Below are 18,534 nucleotides of genomic sequence, written 5' to 3'. Positions count from 1 at the left end.
TACCCTGATTTCATGGGGAAAGAAGAATACCAGATGCATAAGTCAACTAAAATTTTGGGAGAGATGCTTATGACGAAGAAGTGGCAACCTCTTCAGAGCAGAATTATGCTCCCGGTGACTTCCCATATGATATGGATCTGGAGATTGATGGAGCTGCCGATTTTATAGTCGAGGCATAGGAGAAAAAAGTGCTCTTATGATGGCCAACTGAAGGGTCTAATGGGGCAATACGAAGTTAAGTGAGAATAAGAGATTGTTACTGGACATGTTTGGTCCATCCCAATAACGTAACGTAACAAACTAATTCGGCATGAAGTAACAAACTAATTCTGCATGAAGTAGCAAAATGATCATGCGGAATCAGTTTATTACATTATACATAATTAGTTTATTACTTCATGCAGAATCAATTTGTTACTTCATGCAAAATCAATTTGTTACTTTATGCAGAATGACTTCGTTACTTTATTGTAAGGGATAAGGGTTTAGGGTTTAGGGTTTAGAGTTTAGGGTTTATGCAGAATCATTTTGTTACTTTATTACGTTATACAGGATCAGTTTATTAAATTATACAAAATCAATTTATTACTCCATGCAGAATTACTTTGTTACTTTATGCAGAATCATTGTTACTTTATTGTAATATTAGTTTATTAAGTTATAAACCCAACCTGAAATTGTGAGAAATTGAATCCGAGTGATTGAAAATTAAAATTATTGAAATTGTCACGTCACTTTTATTTGTCTCAAGAAATAAGGATTAAACTAATTATGACTTGTCAAAGATACCAAACCCAGATTTTCTCTCGACCGTTGGCTGCATTAAATGCAAGAGGCGTTGCCTTTTGAAGGGAAAGCAACCGTAAATAAAAAACAAACAAAAAAAATATCTTCAATGGGAAGAACTTTAGACCAAAGCTCTCTGTTTTTACTTGTTTCATTCATGTTGTCTCAGGAACTAGTGAACCTGAAGCAACTCTAAACCAATTTGATGGTCTTGAATCCAATCCGATATGTGCTCTATCAATTGATTTCAGTCCATTTATGTATGAATTCGACTTATTTTGTATTTTTAGTACAATTAATATCAATTTCAATTCAATATTCACTACATGTATTACTTACTGTCTATACTTTCTTTGTGAATAATTTGTATTGAAAAGAATTCCTTTTATTTTAAATGCTTAATCACAAACGAAAAAAATTAAAAGGAAATAAAACTAATGCAATAATGCATCAATTAAATACTTCAAAAATTATACATGGTAGATCCAAAACTTTAAGGTCGGGGTCCCAATGCAAAAGGTCCGAAAATAATATTACAAGATACAAAGGAAATCCAAGGCTTAAAGAAAATCAAGTATCCCATCCTCTGACGATGTACTATCATCGGAACCAGAGTCATTTGCAGCGACATCTTTGAACTTGTTCTTACATAATAGGCATAGGACTCAATATTTCTTTTGTAGTGATGCAAGTTCCAAACTCATGTTGGCTGTTTTTTACTCTAATGTTTTGATTTCTGATGAGTATTTAAGGAAATTTTGTCCATTCCGTTAAGTACTTCAAAAAATGAAACAAAGCATGATGCATGCATAAAGGGAAACGTTTATTCAAGAAGGCTTTAGTATTTTTCTTGTAAGTTGTGTTTTAATTAGGTGGACCTGTGGAATGTCTTTAAGAATAAAGGGTCTATTCAAGAAAAAACAACCATTTTTAGTGGCACGCCTTAAACAACCATTTTTACAAGACAGCTTAAGGGCCTACTCAAGGCTTGACTAAGGCACCTTTAAATTAACAAGAGTTCATCACTCACTTTCAGCAGAAAATTTGTGTGGATCCTGCATCCAACAAAAACCACACTTGATCGTGTGTATCTTTCCAAATTCGAATTTGTGGCTATTCAGAAAATAGTTTAAACTTAACAAAGGCATGATTAATGGCTTAATTAAGTTTAAGGGGGCAGGTTAAGTTTTGGGCCTTATACGGACAATACATGACCCAAAATCTTGTCGAAGATACCGAACCCACATATTTTCTCTTGATTGCTGGGAGCATTAAATGCAAAAGTACTTTGCATTTTGAAGGGAAAGTAATCCCACAATAATAATAAATAAATAAAACAAATATTTGGGCTTGGGTCCAAGATTAGAGTTGTTTTGATATAGTTAAAACGTGTAACATTCAGTCGACAAGGCATAGAAAATATGAAATTAATATTGCCAGAAAATGATTTTGAATTAGACGAACAATATGAAACAGAGGAAAATAATATATTTATTAGCAAAAGCAAATTTGGCAAGACAAAATTAAAGTTAGGAGTAAAACAAAGGAGTAGTAGTCCACATAGATATGCAGCCTTTATGGTAAGAAAGAGAGCAGATATTTTAAGAGATAAAGCAAGAATGGTAATAAATTACCAAAGACTAAATGATAATACTTGGTCGGACGGATATAAGATTCCTACAAAAGAAATACTAATAAATTTAGTAAATTCGATATTAAATCGGGATTTTAGAAAATTAAATTAGATAAAGAAAGTATTCCATGGACAGCCTTTAGCTGTAGCGAAGGACACTTTGAATGGTTAGTCTTACCTTTTGGATTAAAAAATGCTCCTTTAAATTTTCAAAGAAAAATGGACAATATTTTTAATATAAAACCATATTCAGAATTTTGCATAGTATATATTGACGATATTTTAGTCTTTAGTAAAGATTTAGATGAACATCTTTATCAAGTGTTTACAAAATTTTTAGAACAAGGTTTGATTATAAGAGAAAAATAATATTAGCTCAAGAGTATATAGAATTTCTAGATGTAAAAATAGGCAAAGGAAAAATTAAATTACAACCTCATATTAGTAAAGGAATATTAGAAATGCCTGACAAATTAGAAGATAAAAAATTATTACGAAGCATTTTAGGAAAACTAAATTATGCAAGACCCTTTATTCAGAATTTATGTAGAGAAATTAGTAGCCTATATCAGAAAACAAGTAACATAGGAAATATAAAATTCAATAAAGAAGATGTAGAATTAGTTAAAAGAATAAAAGAAAAAATAAATACAAACTAGATTTATCCTTGCCATTAGAGGATGACTACATAGTTCTTCAAGCTGATGCGTTAGAAATTGGTTGGGGAGCTATTTTATTAGCAAAAGTTAGCTAGTGGAATATTTAGAGAAAAATATAAAAAGTTAACTAGTCTAGATTATGAAATATTAGGAGTAACAAATGCAGTAAATAAATTTAAGATCTATTTATCTAAACCCTTCACAATTTCTACTCATTAAAGTTCCTGACTTTTGTTTGGGTTTTATTTCTTCATAAATTTTATTTCTACATGCAATATATACTAATAAGAGTTGAGTTTTTAGTAAGTGTCTTATGAACTATTAGTCATCAAGTTGAAGTTGAACTGTTGGACTAATAATACTAGTTTTGATTGCAGAAATTGGATTAAAAGTGTTTTTTTGTGAGTTCACGGCATCATATATTTAGCAATGGATATCGGGTCAAATTTATGGAAGAACGAAATCAAGATTGTGGTATTGGTTATCTAGTTCTTGACGCATTACACAAAATTTTGCCAACAACTACGTTTATGATTCTTGTAAAGCAGTTGTGAGAGCTTTCACCTTGTCATACTTTAGAGGAATAATAAACGTAATTGTCAAATAATATTTTGCCCCATGCATATGAAAAGAACTATATAATCAATACAACAATCTTGATTTGGTTCTTCCGTAATTCTGACACGTTATCCGTTGCTAAATATATAAGGCCGTAAACTAACAAAAAAAGCACGCTTTTAAATCTAATTTCTGCAAGCAAAACCATGAATTCAACAACTTAACTTCAACTTGATGACCAATAAGGCTTTAAGACACTTGTTAATAACTGCACTCTTATTACAAATGTAAGTAAACAACTCAAAGACCTTCGTCTTTTATTTTTTATTTTTTATTTTTATTTTTTATGGTTTGAAAAACTATTTCTATTTAAATGGTATATAGTGACAAGAAGGATGCAAACATTATCTTGTCGTATTTAAGCATTTTTTATTTACAAATGAAGAAGAATATCATTAGACGATAATACTAAATGACTTAAATAATAAAGTTAAACATTGTGAATTAGAAAACTAGATTATTTTGGAATAATCCTGAGATGTCGTTTTGATTTGTTTGGACCCAAGTGAAGTGAATTTGTTTGGCCCTAAAACGCAGCGTTTGGCACTTGTTGAGTTCGGTTCGGTTGTTGTAGCCACGCAATCTCATATTCTCATCCACTCCCAGTCCAACACTTCGCTCACTTTGGGGTCCTCACTTCCGCGCCATCCATACCCTCTCTCTCTCTCTGCTTCTCTTGTGCGCCCCACACCGCCGCCGTCCACCACTGCTCCGCCACAATTCTCTCTGTAATCTCTCTCTCTCGCGCGCTCTCTCTCTCTCTGTCTCCGTCGTTAGGGTTTCAACAATTTCGTTTCCCAAATTTACTTAATTTTACTTATTTTCTGATATTTTGTTAGCTTTGTGTGCTCCATTGCTAGGGTTCTTTGAGCACTGGGTTAGCGGTTCGCATCGCATATCAGGTAATTTCAATTTTCTCCCTTTCGTCCCCCTCAGGTTCGATGCTCTGCTCTGTGTTAATTTGTCATTGGAATTGTAAATATTTTTTTCTTACCTACCAATTGAGATACTTGAGTTTGGTGCCATTTTCTTCAATTTTCAAGCTTTTCTTAGCTTCTGCAATTCAATCAGACTATCCATATCTATATGTTTTACTTCTGAATTATTTGTTTCGAACTATTCGCGTTTATATTAGTATAACCTTTGGAACCTTTGAAGTCAATGCATTTGAGTCAATCCATTAGTATAACCTTTGCCACAAAAATCAAGAAAAAAAAAAAAAAACAAAAACGTCTTCTTAAGATAAAGGGGGCGCATTTGAGTTCATTTTTGTAAGTTAATGAAACCCGATGATGACTCGGAGCTTTGTGCTTATGTGTTGGAGAGAGAAAGTTTAGAGATTCACTAAGAAGGTAAATGGCTAATTGAAGATTGCATGTACAAAATTTTGGGGTTTATGGCAAGGAAATGGGTATTCTTTCAATAGTAATTTTTGGGGTGGCGTTATTGCCGTTCAAACAATTTTTCACGGCCCAACTTAAAAAAAGAAGAATTAATTACATTTGTACATTGATATGGAATTGCTTAACGCATATCCACCGTGGCCACGCCTGTTACTTTAAATTGTTTAATGCCTTTATGCCAGAAGAGTTTTGCCACATTGCAACATTAACTGTATAATTCTAATTATTGGATTTGGTACTTATTATTGCTGCTTAAAATAAAAGAAATCTCATCACAAGCTTATGTGCATGTGATGATTACTTCTCTAAATGGTAGCGCCAAGAAGAACATGTGCCCACCGTTATTAGAATCCATTAGAGAAGAAAGATTAGCTAATGGTGGGAGAGAGAGAGAAAGTGTGACCTTCCCCTGATGGGATCGCGTCCATGGCCGCTGTCATTCTGAGTAAACATTGGGATTATGGTCGGGGGGAAGAATACGAAGGGAAAATTTGAGGAATATCAAGTGGTGAGATGAGTCGGTTAGAATCTTTTAATATTTGAACAAGGCTGAGTATGGTGGTGGGTGGTGGGTGGTGAAATAGGATTGGAGGATGTCAATAGTGCTACTCCAAATTTTTAAGTTTTAAGAATTTTATCACATAGTGAAAAAAAGTTAAAATGGATACTGAGAATGGGAGACAGAAAGGAGCTGGCAACCTAATAAATGTGAATCATCGTGCAAGGTGGGGGAAAATGCGCTATTAATAAAATGGAAGGTTTAAATTAGAAGGAGGTTTACAATTTTTTTTTTTTTTTTTTTTTTTTTTTTTTTTTTAATAGTAGTATAATAATAACAAAGGACGCTTCAATACTTGTAATAAACTAAAAAGATGAGATAAGAGGGGAAGAATGTTGAGAGAAAGAAGAGGTTTTGTACGTCGGGCCTTTGCTAGGTTGACTAGTCCTCCTTCGGCTCTTCTCTCTCCATTTGTGTTGTGGCCATTTTGTCCTTTATTGTTTTTCACACCTTCTCTGAATAGTCACTTACTGAACTATTTCATTCAATAAGAGTTGGCTCCAAGTATGTTTTGGTTGAAATTCAAAAATTTCTGATATAGTGTGTTTGCTTCTGCTCAGTGCTCACAGAAAGTTCACTGAATGGCAATTATTCCTTGTGGAAGTAAATGGGTTGCTCAATGGGGCATTCGTCCCCAGACCAAGCTAAGGCCCTATGCCATAAACAAAGTCCTCACATCTCAATGTTGGTAGGTTCTTATTTTTATTTTTATTTTATTTAAGAGCCTTAGGAATGCCATTGACTCCATTTATAAGTTCTGATTATATTCCTATCAATTTTGACTATCATTTTGAATGAAAAACTATAACCTGTTGTCATTTCTTCTATGTATGCTATATCTGTTCCTCTCATTTTGTTTTGGTTTCTATTTCTAAATTAAAGTACATCTGCTTAACAAGCTACCAGCATCTTTTAGATTGTTTTTACAGTATTATTTGAAGTATCATTTTGAATGTTTTTACAGTATTATTTGAAGTATCATTTTGAATGCAGTGTTTCAAACAAAATAGGCTATTTGGGGGCACCAAATTCAAGCTTGTTCTCTCGGGATTCCTTGAATGCTCTATTCTGTGCAGGCCCATCTCAAACTTCACATCGCAGCAGGGGAACAAGATTTATAGTTAGAGCAGATTCTGTGAGTATAACAAACATTGGTCGGACTTTTTCTTCCATGAATTAAGAGGTCTAATGAATGAATACTCATTTACTGTTTCATGCATTCTTACATCCAGGACTTTTATTCTGTTCTCGGGGTGTCAAGAAATGCGAGTAAATCAGAAATTAAAAGCGGTATCTACACTTGTATTTTCTTTCTTCTTTTTTCCTTGTAAACTATTGTATGTGCATTGTTTCTGTTTGTTTGATGTGCTTTTCTCATCATTTTTATGGATTTGAGATTCAAAAAACCTAAACTCTATATCTATTTATAGAGCTAATTGCTTGCATAGTATGATATCCAGTTCTTACTTCTCCCTTAGCCTGGCATGTTTATCTCATTCTTCCCCCACATGTATGTATGGGTAAAAGTGCACGAAGGAATATATTGCATGTGTGCAGTCTAACTAGTTGAATGAATAATACTCTTTGTTCTTCGTATGGATGGAGGACCCCCAAATCCTGGATTTGTAGAGCTGGGAAATATAATAGGAACACCTCTACTGTATGAGGACTGTTTTCTATTGTGATGATCTGCGTCACTTCTTCGACCAAGAAGAAATGCATAATTTTTTCCTTGTGGGGGTGAAGAAGTAAGGAATAGGCAGCTATTTGAAGTAGTTGGAGAATGAGTTTTCTCATTCATAGGAATCTTTGACCCAATGTAACTTGGTTGTAAGCTTTATTTTTTATGATATGTGACATTCTCCACCCTCTTGAGATGAGGTTTTTAAAAATTACAATGACATCTTCTAGATATTCCATGTGTTCTAAAGTTTTTTTGGGGATTTCATATTATCTTTACGATTGGATGGCTGTAATTAACATACATTACAAAGTAAGCCTTCATATTGGAACCTAATATGTGAAATGCTTTGGTATTTGTACAAGTCAGAGAATAAAATTTAGCTTCTATCATTCTTTGGATACATAAAGCATCTATTGTGATGTTTGTGTGCTTGAAAGATCGAATAACTTATAATTAGTGGCTTCAAGCGTTGAATAAATCATGGTTTGTGGTTTTTGGGGTTTTCTTGTGTTATTTTTTTTCTTCTTCTGGATTATCGTCATCTAATTTTTCTTCTGCATATGTCTCACTTTTCAGCTTATCGGAAGCTTGCAAGAAGTTATCATCCAGATGTAAACAAGTGAGTCAGTTGTGCCAGCTAATTTTTGACTAGTAGTGCTTACCCTTTGTTTTTTCTCCTCTCCCTTAATGTTACTATCTACCCGTTATTCTCTGTATTTGGTCCTATAAAAAGAGGGTTATCTCAGTTCATTATGTTGCAATTGAATGTTAAGAACATAAGATGGATCCCTACGTGCTCAGTTTCCATTAGAGTTTTGGACATGTAATATAGTGCTGGATAGTATGTACACACTTAGTAGTCAGCCCGTAGAATTTTAGGACAGAATGCTTGAAGGTTCATGGTTACTTTATTCTTTTATATGCAGAAGAATATTCTCCCAAGACCTTGGCTATATTCATATCCTTTGTCAATAGTAGAGATCTTTTAAGTGTTCTTTTTTTCCTTTTTCCCTATTCAAGTCAGTTTAAAGGTTTGTGATGATGATGATGGGCTAGAAATGATGAGAGGCACATTCTAATACTAGTTTGTTTCATCTTTAGAATTTGGGATCTGTGCTGATGCGGTAAAGCTAAAGCTGCTAGAGATGTCATATGTTTTTGGGATTTAGCAACTTGTGATTTAAGTCTTAGGCTTGCGAAGAAAATGCATTAGGGGTTCGGTAGAGCAAATTAAAGTTCAAATGAATATTTGTAAAGTGGGAAAACAAGTGTGGATGTGAAAAGGGCAGCTTGTGAGAAATCACTTGCTGTCTATTTTCTTGGGGCTATGTGGCTGTTTTAAAATTGGTGGACCAGAATCTGGCCAAAATTCCTCTGCTCCTCATCTCACCACCCATGCTGAATGACTGGGAGAGAATTTAGTTTAGTGAGTTTTCTTGGCTTGTTTTGTAATATTTTATTTATTCCTGAAAAGGGGTTCGGTAAGAGGAACCTTAAATTTAAGGACACAAAACATGATTGAAGCATTGAGGTTGGGCTGAGTTTTACATCTCTAGCTCGGGATGCACAGCTATAAATTTTGTTTTTTTTTTCCCCTAAAATGGTGGAAGCTATTCCGTCTGAGCAAAATGTCCATGTTTATAGATCTACCTCAGGATTCAGGACAAATAATCTAATTGGGCAGTACATGTGAATCTTTTTGCAAACACTCTGTCATAGAAATGATGGAGATATAATCATGTCCGGATTTTTTAAAGTTGATGTGTTGGCCCACCTCATCTCTATGTCGAGACATGTAATCATGTCTGGATATATGAGGTTTGATATCCTACCTATGTATATCTGTTTAGCAAGGCGAAAACTGTTCAATTTAGTTTATCAATCTATGTGGTATGTGTTCTCTGTTTTCATTTTGTGGGAACTGTATGTTCTTTGTTGCAGGGAACCAGGGGCAGAAACAAAATTCAAGGAAATCAGTAATGCATATGAGGTAAAAGCATGGCTTTGAAAGGTATCATTGACCTGGTGGCGACTATTATAGTAGTTATATTAAATTTATTAATCTTTGCAGGTCTTGTCTGATGACGAAAAACGATCGCTATATGACAAGTATGGAGAGGCTGGAATTAAAGGTGCTGGTATGGGTACTGGGGTAAGTACCTTTCAAACTGATGATGGGGAATATTATCTCTTCATTTGCATCTCTACTTTCTTACAGTGGGACGATGAACTGTGATGTTTCAGGATTTCAGCAATCCGTTTGATCTGTTCGAGTCCCTATTTGAGGGCATGGGCGGTATGGGTGGGATGGGCGGAATGGGGGGCAGGGGTTCTAGGAGTCGAGCGGTTGATGGCCAGGATGAATATTATAATCTTGTCTTGAACTTCAAGGAAGCAGTTTTTGGGGTTGAAAAGGAGATTGAAATTAGCAGGTTGGAGAGCTGCGGGACTTGCAATGGTTCTGGTGCTAAACCAGGCACCAAGGCATCCAGATGCAGCACATGTGGTGGGCAAGGTCAGGTTGTTCAATCAGCAAGGACTCCGTTAGGTGTCTTCCAACAGGTCATGACGTGCTCAGCATGCGGTGGGACTGGGGAAACATCCATCCCTTGTAACACTTGCTCTGGGGATGGTCGGGTGAGGAGGACAAAGCGGATCAGTCTGAAAGTTCCAGCTGGTGTGGACTCTGGGAGCCGTTTAAGAGTCCGAAATGAGGGTAATGCTGGAAGACAGGGCGGGTCTCCTGGTGACCTATTTGTTATTATAGATGTCATCTCAGACCCAATCCTCAAACGTGATGATACCAACATATTGTACTCCTGCAAGGTATCTTATATAGATGCAATTTTGGGAACTACAATTAAGGTTCCAACAGTGGACGGGATGGTTGATTTGAAGATTCCAGCTGGCACCCAACCGAACACGACCCTTGTGATGGCTAAGAAAGGCGTTCCCCTCTTAAACAAAAGCAACATGAGAGGTGACCAGCTCGTCCGCGTGCAGGTCGAAATCCCAAAGAGATTGAGCACCGATGAGAAAAAGCTTGTCGAAGAACTTGCGAGTCTAAGCAAGGGCAAGGCTGCAAGCCGGAGGTAGTTTCTTTTGTGGCCCTTTGTTTCATCGATACAGAACTGGCCCCGGAGGTAGTTTCTTTTGTGGTTCTTTATTCCATCGATACAGAACTGGCCCCGTCAGTTCGTTTATATTCTTCCTTGATGCGCATTGTGGACCGCAGCAATTTTGATTTAGTTTTGTGAGGGGATCATATCTGTAGTCGTAGGTAGGACACTAGTTTGTTTTCTCATACCATGTATTTTCAACCTAATGCTTATTTATTCTTTGGGATTAAACATAAATTATATGATGTTACAAGGAATGTTTTCTTCATAACAGTTTAAGGTGCAACGAGTGTTATATATATATATAGGCCTTTTATCGAAAGTGTTCCCCATTTTTGGGTAAAAATGGGGACTAGTTGTAGGGTTCATTCTACGTCAAATTTCAATGCAATGATCCAAACTGTTTATTTTGCAAGTCTCAATTAATAGATCATTCTTGCAAAAATTTCATTTTATCCGAAAACATTTGTCTATTCAATTATCACAATGAAATTTCATTGTTTTTTATAGAGCATAGTGTTAGTTAATTTATTTGAACTCAATTAGGTGTTTCAAATATTTTCGATTTGGCTGATATTTTGCAAGGATGATCTATATGATGTCCAACTTGAAATAGATGGTTTAGATCGTTGAAATTCGATATAGTGTGAGCCCCACAACTAAATCAATTAATTTATAACAGGTTCTTCAAAATTAAATCAGTTAATTTCTGGGCAGCCGCAACACCACATTCATTCAATCCGACAATCGAACCCTACTTTCAGGTAAACACAAATTCTATTATCCTGGTGACGTAAACAGGAAATAATAAGCAGAAACGGTAGCTTTTTAAAAAACACAGGCAACACTAAATAGAAAGGGTAATACAAATAATATTAAAGGATGTGCTAATTACAGTACAAAATCTGCTTCCTCAAAGACCAGATCGAAAAGCCTCGACATACAAATACCGACTATTTTAACTGCTACCGGAAAAAAAAGAGAACGAAGGGAAAAACAGGGATGACTGCATTGGGAAGCACAAGACACCAGTAAAACTTTCAAGAGAAGAGATGGACCGACCAAAACCAAATCAGAATTTGCGACCGGCCGCACCAGAATCCCGCATCTCCCATGATGGTCTACTCTCTTTCGCAATATCACTCTTGATTGCTCGTTCTATCGGCTTAATGACACAGAAATACTATTCACATTAAAAGACAAATGAATATAGATATTAGTCCCTGCATCAATGGAAAAAAGATAAGCACTCCAGGTATTAAAACGGAAGCTCACCTGGATCGCTAAAAAGAGAGGGATTAACAACTTCCCCTTATCATTGGGGTTCGGTCCCTCGATCAATTTCTTGTCGACATGAATAGACTTGCTTCCGTTCAAGATAACTTCCGTCATTGTTTGGACTAAATGAGATATCCAAGCAGTTCCATTTGGAAGAACCTGTTACCGAACAACAGCCAACCAAACAAAGATGGAATGATACACAACTGTATTTCAGGAAGAACAACTGTAAGCCTGAGTCATGACATGAGGAAAATAACTAACCTTTTCGTCATTTTCATTCTTGTTACATCTCCCACTGTTCTCAACCAAAACAACAGGAATAGTCGAAGCCTAGAGAGAATACAGTAACACTTTCAGAAATATGAAAGGCTTTGCAAGCACACAAGGCCTTCCTGGAAAAGTAATTCAAAATGAAAGAACGAATTTGTTTCCGCCATTCACCATTACTTGTAAGATGGATTAACATAACTTGAAACCTTTATCTTCTATTTTAAAAGTAAAGCAAAAGAGAAACACGAGATTGAGCAAAGCGTGTATAAATATCTTACCCCATAGAAAAAGTATGACACCCAAACAAAACTCCTGTTATGGTATTCTACTTCATAAATCTTCCCGTTCCTTCTAAATCATTAGAAATTATAATTACCACTTCTTAGACTTCAATTCACTTCTGAACATCAAGTGAAATTTGAAGTCCAGACTCCTAGCATGATAACATAAACCTCATAGCTATTAGTGTATTCACATACAAAGCCAAATTTGACGTGTATTTATTTGAAGGTTTAGTATAAATTAAGACGCATTAATGAACTCAATAGTTACACACTGGGGTCCCATCATGCCACCACTTAATTGCAAGTGGTATGCAGCAACTCAGCAACCAATCCTACACCTGGTAGAATACTCTAGTTTACATATGTATCGCCCCCATCCCCTCAACTTCACATTGATGTATTGTTGGTACATACCATAACAAACAAAATAATTGTCACTTTAGAAATATAAAACAAAGGATGGATTGAAAACTTAAGTCATACATCAAATTCATCAAAAGCACAAGAAACTCATGGAACCCAGTAAAGGTAAGCAGCAACAACAACAACAACAACAAAGCATTTTCCCACTAAGTGGGGTCGGCTATATGAATCCTAGAACGCCATTGCGCTCGGTTCTGTGTCATGTCCTCCGTTAGTTCCAAGTACTCTTTTCTTAGAGTCTCTTCCAAAGCTTTCCTAGGTCTTCCTCTACCCCTTCGGCCCTCGACCTCTGTCCCGTAGTTGCATCTTCTAACCAGAGCGTCAGTAGGCCTTCTTTGCACATGTCCAAACCACCGTAACCGATTTTCTCTCATCTTTCCTTCAATTTCGGCTACACCTACTTTACCTCGGATATCATCATTCCTAATCTTATCCTTTCTCGTGTGCCCACACATCCAACGAAGCATCCTTATCTCCACTACACCCATTTTATGTACGTGTTGATGCTTCACCGTCCAAAATTTCGTGCCATACAACATCGCTAGCCTTATTGCCATCCTATAAAATTTTCCCTTGAGCTTCAGTGGCATACGGTGCACTCTTCCACTTCATCCATCCAGCTTGTATTCTATGGTTGAGGTCTCCATCTAATTCTCTGTTCTTTTGCAAGATAGATCCTAGGTAGCGAAAGCGGTTGCTCTTTGGTACTTCCTGATCTTCGATCCTCACCCCTAACTCATTTTGGCCTCCATTTGCACTGAACTTGCACTCCATATATTCTGTCCTTGATCGGCTTAGGCGAAGACCTTTAAATTCCAACACTTCTCTCCAAAGGTTAAGCTTCGCATTTACCCCTTCCTGAGTTTCATGTATTAACACTATATCGTCTACGAAAAGGATACACCAAGGAATATCATCTTGAATGTGTCCCGTTAACTCATCCATTACCAATGCAAAAAGGTAAGGACTTAAGGATGAGCCTTGATGTAACCCTGCAGTTATGGGGAAGACTACATTTTTTTTTTCTTTTATAAAGGACAAATATGAACATATACATAATTCACAAGACACTACTACAATATTTCGTGTCCCAATTTAATCCCATAAAATTACCCTTCTGTCTAGGCATCAAGCTCCGACATAAAAAACCTATGTAAACATGACCATATACATAATTCAGAACAACTATTTTGAAGATTTTGGGGTGAGCTAGAACCTCCTTATGAAATAGTCATGCATATCATTCAACACGGTCAGACACAAAATCTATCATATTCATCTAATTTCCAGGTCTTAAGCATGGAAACTACTTGCACCTACCCCACACATCACAACCACCCCCACCCCCCCCCCCCCCCCCAAAAAAAAAAACAAAAAAACACAAGTAACAAAGGCATGTCCTGCAAAGGTTTAAGCGTCCTTGTCGCATAAACCAGAATGTTGAGTATTTCTCTTCCCTATCTGAAGCTCATGCATTACCAAAAAGAAAAATCTACCCTTCACACAGTTCACGTACTTTCAGATTAATAGTCTAACAGGACATTAAAAGTTCCTGCCTTGTGCCTTCAACGAAATAACCATAATGCCAATTACATCCAAAAAAAAAAAAAAAAAAAAAAAAAAAAAGGAGGAAGATATGGAACTTAAAACACTGCCTAAACTTGGGAGGAAGAGATTGCTCACCTGTGCATCCTGTTTTTTCAATCCAGCACCAAGACGGACAATTTTTAGAAGAGCCTCAGATCTTTTGGAGACAAAGTCATCATAAGCATAACCATCTGGTGGTGAGAGCTGAGCATGTGTTAGAACAACCAAAGCCCTATTCCATATTCCCTTACCGAAACTATCTGTTATGGCTTTGACAACCTCCTTATCCAGGTTGTCCACCCTATAAGCATCCAATCGATCCACATAGAGTAGAACGTCTACGGTCTTATTCAAAAGGAAACTGCTCAAGAATACCACCAATAGAACTTATAGTCAATTAGTATTATCAAAAAAATTCTTGAACAAGAGCCCGCAGTGCATTTCCACAAGAGACTGAAAAGATTTTAAAAAACATAAAGCATGAGCTAACCTTTTAATATTATTAAGAGCCATGTCACTAACATATCCTCCTTCTATGAGCCCAGGGGTGTCAATGATGTTTAATGTAAACCCTGCCCTTGAACGTGAAAACATCAAAGGTCTCGTTCCTTCAGACTAGATAGAAACAACAAACAAAAATCCAAAGAGTACTTACAAAGGCAAACAAAAGAATCAACTGAATCCAGACTAAAACAAAAGCAAGACAAAAAAAAACCTGAAAAGGACTGATGGGAACAGCCCTTTCACCAAGGAGCGAATTGACAGTGGATGATTTTCCAACCCCACCTTTCCCCATCACTAGAACAGTCAAACTGTTCACATTCTATACATGCACCGCACAAGAGTAAAGAAAGTTAAAATTTAATTACACAAATAGAAAAAAGATAAATTGAATTTGAGTACTAAACTAAAATAGCAAGAAAATGAACCTCTTGCTTGAGTTTTCCCAGCAATTCAAGCAACTTAGTTTGAGTGGCGGGTGCGAAGCTATTTATTCCAGCCCATTCTCTAGTCATCTGGGATGCCATGGCTCAATCTCCGTTCTAGCGCTGAAAACAAAACATGGAAATAAAACTAAATACTATAGTAATGTTTTCTTTTTGGGTAATGAAGGGTCCATTTGATAACAGTTTTGTTTTTGGTTTTTAGTTTTCGTACGAAGTAGTTTCCTTTTTCAAGTTTTTGTTTCATATATTCTCCTTCATTCCTCCCACCACCCTTATTCAACCATCCTTACTCCCACACATTTCCCTTATATCTCTGGCCAAAATAAAACCAATCTGACAACGAACGGGCCTCAAGTATCTGAGGTGTCAGAAATCAAGTATTTTGAAGCGCAGCTTAATACAGAATAGTAGATAGGACTAATCGACCCTTCAAAATTTGTTTTCAATAAATGGGAAGACAAAGCACTGAGCTTTAAATCTTCCTCAGCGCTTCGATAAAAACCAACCAAGCACCCAATGGAATTAGTAAATGAACGACCTTTACCTTATCCCCTAATTTGATTTTACTTGACAACCCCAACAACAATCTGTTGGCTTCGTCTAATCCCTGAATTCAAATTAACAAAGGAATTTCACTAGCTGTAAATTTGAAAGCAATGCTATACAATTTGCAGTAAATTGCTGCAACTCTAAGTGATATAATCAACACCACGCATACAAATTCTTAGCTAGCAGGCAACATTCGCTTGGCAGTAACCAGATAAATTAACTTCAAAGTGTATGAACTGAATGGTGATAAGTTTTTCTATAGAGCATTAAAAATCGTAGAACGTTCCTTGCCAAACCCACATGGACTAAATTCAGATAAACCCTTTGAAGCACCAAACCCACAGACAATTTACACAAAACCCCAGATATCAGAATTGAACATGGTGTCTGTGGTGATGAATTTTACTATTTTAGGCTGAAAATGAAGCAAAGAATTGAAATTTAAAGAGAAATACCTCCGAAAGATAGAGACCTACTTTTACCCTGTTGACTGGTATTAAGACGTGGGAGACACAGATGGAGGAACCAGCTAGAGGGAGGGAGGGAGAGAGAGGCGGGTATGGTGAGGATAAGTATGGTACCTTTGTTGCAATCTCAATTCCCGGATAAAACAAAATTGGTGTCGTTTCCTTTATTTTATTGTCGTTCGCTCGGCTTAATTGTTTCATTATTTTCTTTTTCAAGGGTCGTGGGTCGGTGAAATTAATGAAATATTCATGTGCATGGATTTTTTTTTTCTTTTTTTTTTTGAACGAACAATATTATTTATGTTATGCGCATTGATTTTTGTACTTGCAGCTAATGGGATTCTCACTTGAAGTGAGACTGTAATATCTGTCATCTCATTTCTTTTGCATAATAATTTATAAAATTGACACGAGATTTAACATTAAATTATAAGGTGTCATAAGTCATTAAAAATCTCATTTTTGAGCGACCTCCTTGGCATTTATCTTAATAGAATCAAGAGAGTATTGGTTTGGGTTGCTTTATATGTTTCTAGTCTTGCCATGGAACTGATGTATGTTATTATCAAACGATAAGTTGTTGGCATGTCATCAATAATATGTCGACATTATTGTTACGAGCAAAACGTATCAACGCAACTTGCTTTAAATGCCTAAGAAAATTGGCAACATAATAATTTTACAAATTTTAGTAGCTGAAATGATCAATTTTGACTATGACGTGAAGATATGATCATTATGTCGTCAAGATATAATTTTAATCGAAATTATATTTCTATTCATTTTAGCCTTTTTTTTTTCCTTTTCTATTGTGTTTTTCTCCTTAAATATCTAAACAACATATTAATGATAAAGAATCTAGAAGGGACTTTTAAGAAGCCACTGGTCATGGAAGCTAGTGTGACCAATGCGTCAATATAATACTCACTCTCTATTGAACACCTATATTGTCACATCCCGAACCCGGAGTCAGTAATAAAAACTCGAATCCAAATTCGAAACATGAGTTAAAAACTAAATAATTAAAAGGAAATTGAAACAAGTTGGAAAATAAATTCCTCCTATAAAAATAATTCATGATTCTTAAACAAATCAAGAATTCTTTACAACCTACAGTAAATAGATGAGTAAACTTTCTCTACTCCAATCTAATTTGATCTCATCCTGCCTACCCTATGAATGTCTAGCATGTAAACCTGCATAACAATAGAGGGATGAGCTTCAACAGCTCAGTAGAGACATAACTTTACCATAGTAAAGCAACAATACTAAATTAAGTGTCATGAATCATATAGCAAAATATCAAATCATTATTGATAACAATGCATGAATGCAGTGCAACCTCTCTTCGACTACCCCTGTTAATTTATATAATAAAACACGCAGACCTGCATGTCTCATACCATGCATTTTACCACTGCAATGGTAGTTCGAATGTTCTATTATAGAAACTAACCCCCATACGATGTCTCAAGTTCATAAACCCCTTTTGCTAGTCATCTTATCTAATTCGTTGATCTCTAACCCAAATCACCCACATCGACAATTTATTCCGCCGATATCCTATTCTAATGTGCACACCGGGTTCCCCTGGAACTGGTTTCACAATAAATAGCCTCATTTCCCGAATTCCAATCTCAACACTGAAGTTCCAACCACATCTCATAACATGAGTGATGCACAAATAATGTCATTTCATCTTTTCCATGTATTACAGTATATTCTCAACAAATAGTATCTCAGCAATAATTCCATAACCAATAACAAGTAAACACTTAACTGAAGTAGTTAGCCAATTAATATCAAACCACATTAATCAACCAAAAAGATTAAGAATATTATAACACTTCATGAAATTTAATAAAATCAATTTCCGTAAAGGTCTGTGTTATTTCACCTACCTCGATTCCAAAACTAAAACGAAGATCCACATCATTATTGAAATAATTAAGCTCCACATACTTGAAGAAACTTTTTGACCACACCTAATTCCATGTATTTCTTCCACTCTTTTATTTTCTAATCTCACTACACACACACACACTCACACACATATAGACATATATATCATATATAAAATATATAGATACATGTAAGTACGTATACAAGTATGCGTACATATTTATCATGTCAAAATATCGAGACACGGACACACACACACACACGAGCTGTAAAGCATGCATTGCACGCTAGCTCCCTTTGGAAAACAAATGGAGAGGATCTCCTATTTATAGCAATATAAGTCGGTTCCAAGACTTAGTAACT

General features: G+C 35.8%; 2 protein-coding genes across 6 annotated transcripts; one reads left to right on the top strand and one right to left on the bottom strand.

Moving 5' to 3' along the window:
• The first annotated feature begins 4,252 nt into the window (after positions 1-4,252).
• Positions 4,253-10,732, top strand: LOC137738719 (chaperone protein dnaJ A6, chloroplastic). Of its 3 annotated transcripts, none has more exons than XM_068478191.2 (9): positions 4,253-4,424; positions 4,557-4,598; positions 6,219-6,346; positions 6,652-6,793; positions 6,891-6,948; positions 7,919-7,961; positions 9,284-9,332; positions 9,414-9,494; positions 9,587-10,732. In XM_068478191.2, exons 3-9 carry the CDS (start codon positions 6,240-6,242, stop codon positions 10,436-10,438), a joined length of 1,332 nt encoding a protein of 443 aa, XP_068334292.2. In that variant the 5' UTR covers positions 4,253-4,424; positions 4,557-4,598; positions 6,219-6,239; the 3' UTR covers positions 10,439-10,732. The 3 variants fall into 3 exon arrangements, with proteins under 3 accessions (XP_068334292.2, XP_068334293.2, XP_088555589.1); XM_068478192.2 differs by having other exon boundaries at positions 4,255-4,424; positions 4,536-4,598; XM_088699463.1 differs by lacking the exons at positions 4,253-4,424; positions 4,557-4,598 and adding an exon at positions 5,584-5,607.
• Positions 10,733-11,286: 554 nt separating this feature from the next.
• On the bottom strand, positions 11,287-16,398 carry LOC137738720 (translocase of chloroplast 34). Of its 3 annotated transcripts, none has more exons than XM_088699461.1 (8): positions 16,258-16,398; positions 15,236-15,355; positions 15,022-15,129; positions 14,797-14,921; positions 14,403-14,667; positions 12,004-12,072; positions 11,737-11,898; positions 11,287-11,644 (listed from the first exon to the last, which is right to left on the bottom strand). In XM_088699461.1, the coding sequence occupies exons 2-8, from the start codon at positions 15,332-15,334 to the stop codon at positions 11,534-11,536; spliced, it is 939 nt and encodes a 312-aa protein (XP_088555587.1). In that variant the 5' UTR covers positions 15,335-15,355; positions 16,258-16,398; the 3' UTR covers positions 11,287-11,533. The 3 variants fall into 3 exon arrangements, with proteins under 3 accessions (XP_088555587.1, XP_068334296.2, XP_088555588.1); XM_068478195.2 differs by having other exon boundaries at positions 16,279-16,376; XM_088699462.1 differs by lacking the exon at positions 16,258-16,398 and adding an exon at positions 15,798-15,855.
• Between the last annotated feature and the right edge of the window lie 2,136 nt (positions 16,399-18,534).

Source organism: Pyrus communis, chromosome 9, assembly GCF_041283825.1.
Source record: "Pyrus communis isolate YQ-2024b chromosome 9, ASM4128382v1, whole genome shotgun sequence".
NCBI classification, from domain to species: domain Eukaryota; kingdom Viridiplantae; phylum Streptophyta; class Magnoliopsida; order Rosales; family Rosaceae; genus Pyrus; species Pyrus communis.
Note: the sequence above shows the minus strand (reverse complement) of the source record. Positions and strands in the feature narration are given on the sequence as shown.

What these genes read in the sequence shown, in the direction of transcription:
- LOC137738719 (XM_068478191.2), top strand. Translation starts at nt 6,240, where the DNA reads ATGGCAATTATTCCTTGTGGAAGTAAATGGGTTGCTCAATGGGGCATT. An exon ending in GTCCTCACATCTCAATGTTG is followed by an intron (nt 6,347 to 6,651) that starts GTAGGTTCTTAT and finishes TTTTGAATGCAG; the next exon opens with TGTTTCAAACAAAATAGGCT. An exon ending in TATCATCCAGATGTAAACAA is followed by an intron (nt 7,962 to 9,283) that starts GTGAGTCAGTTG and finishes TCTTTGTTGCAG; the next exon opens with GGAACCAGGGGCAGAAACAA.
- LOC137738720 (XM_088699461.1), bottom strand. Translation starts at nt 15,334, where the DNA reads ATGGCATCCCAGATGACTAGAGAATGGGCTGGAATAAATAGCTTCGCA. An exon ending in TGGGAAAACTCAAGCAAGAG is followed by an intron (nt 15,130 to 15,235) that starts GTTCATTTTCTT and finishes GTGCATGTATAG; the next exon opens with AATGTGAACAGTTTGACTGT. An exon ending in AGAATGAAAATGACGAAAAG is followed by an intron (nt 11,899 to 12,003) that starts GTTAGTTATTTT and finishes GTTCGGTAACAG; the next exon opens with GTTCTTCCAAATGGAACTGC.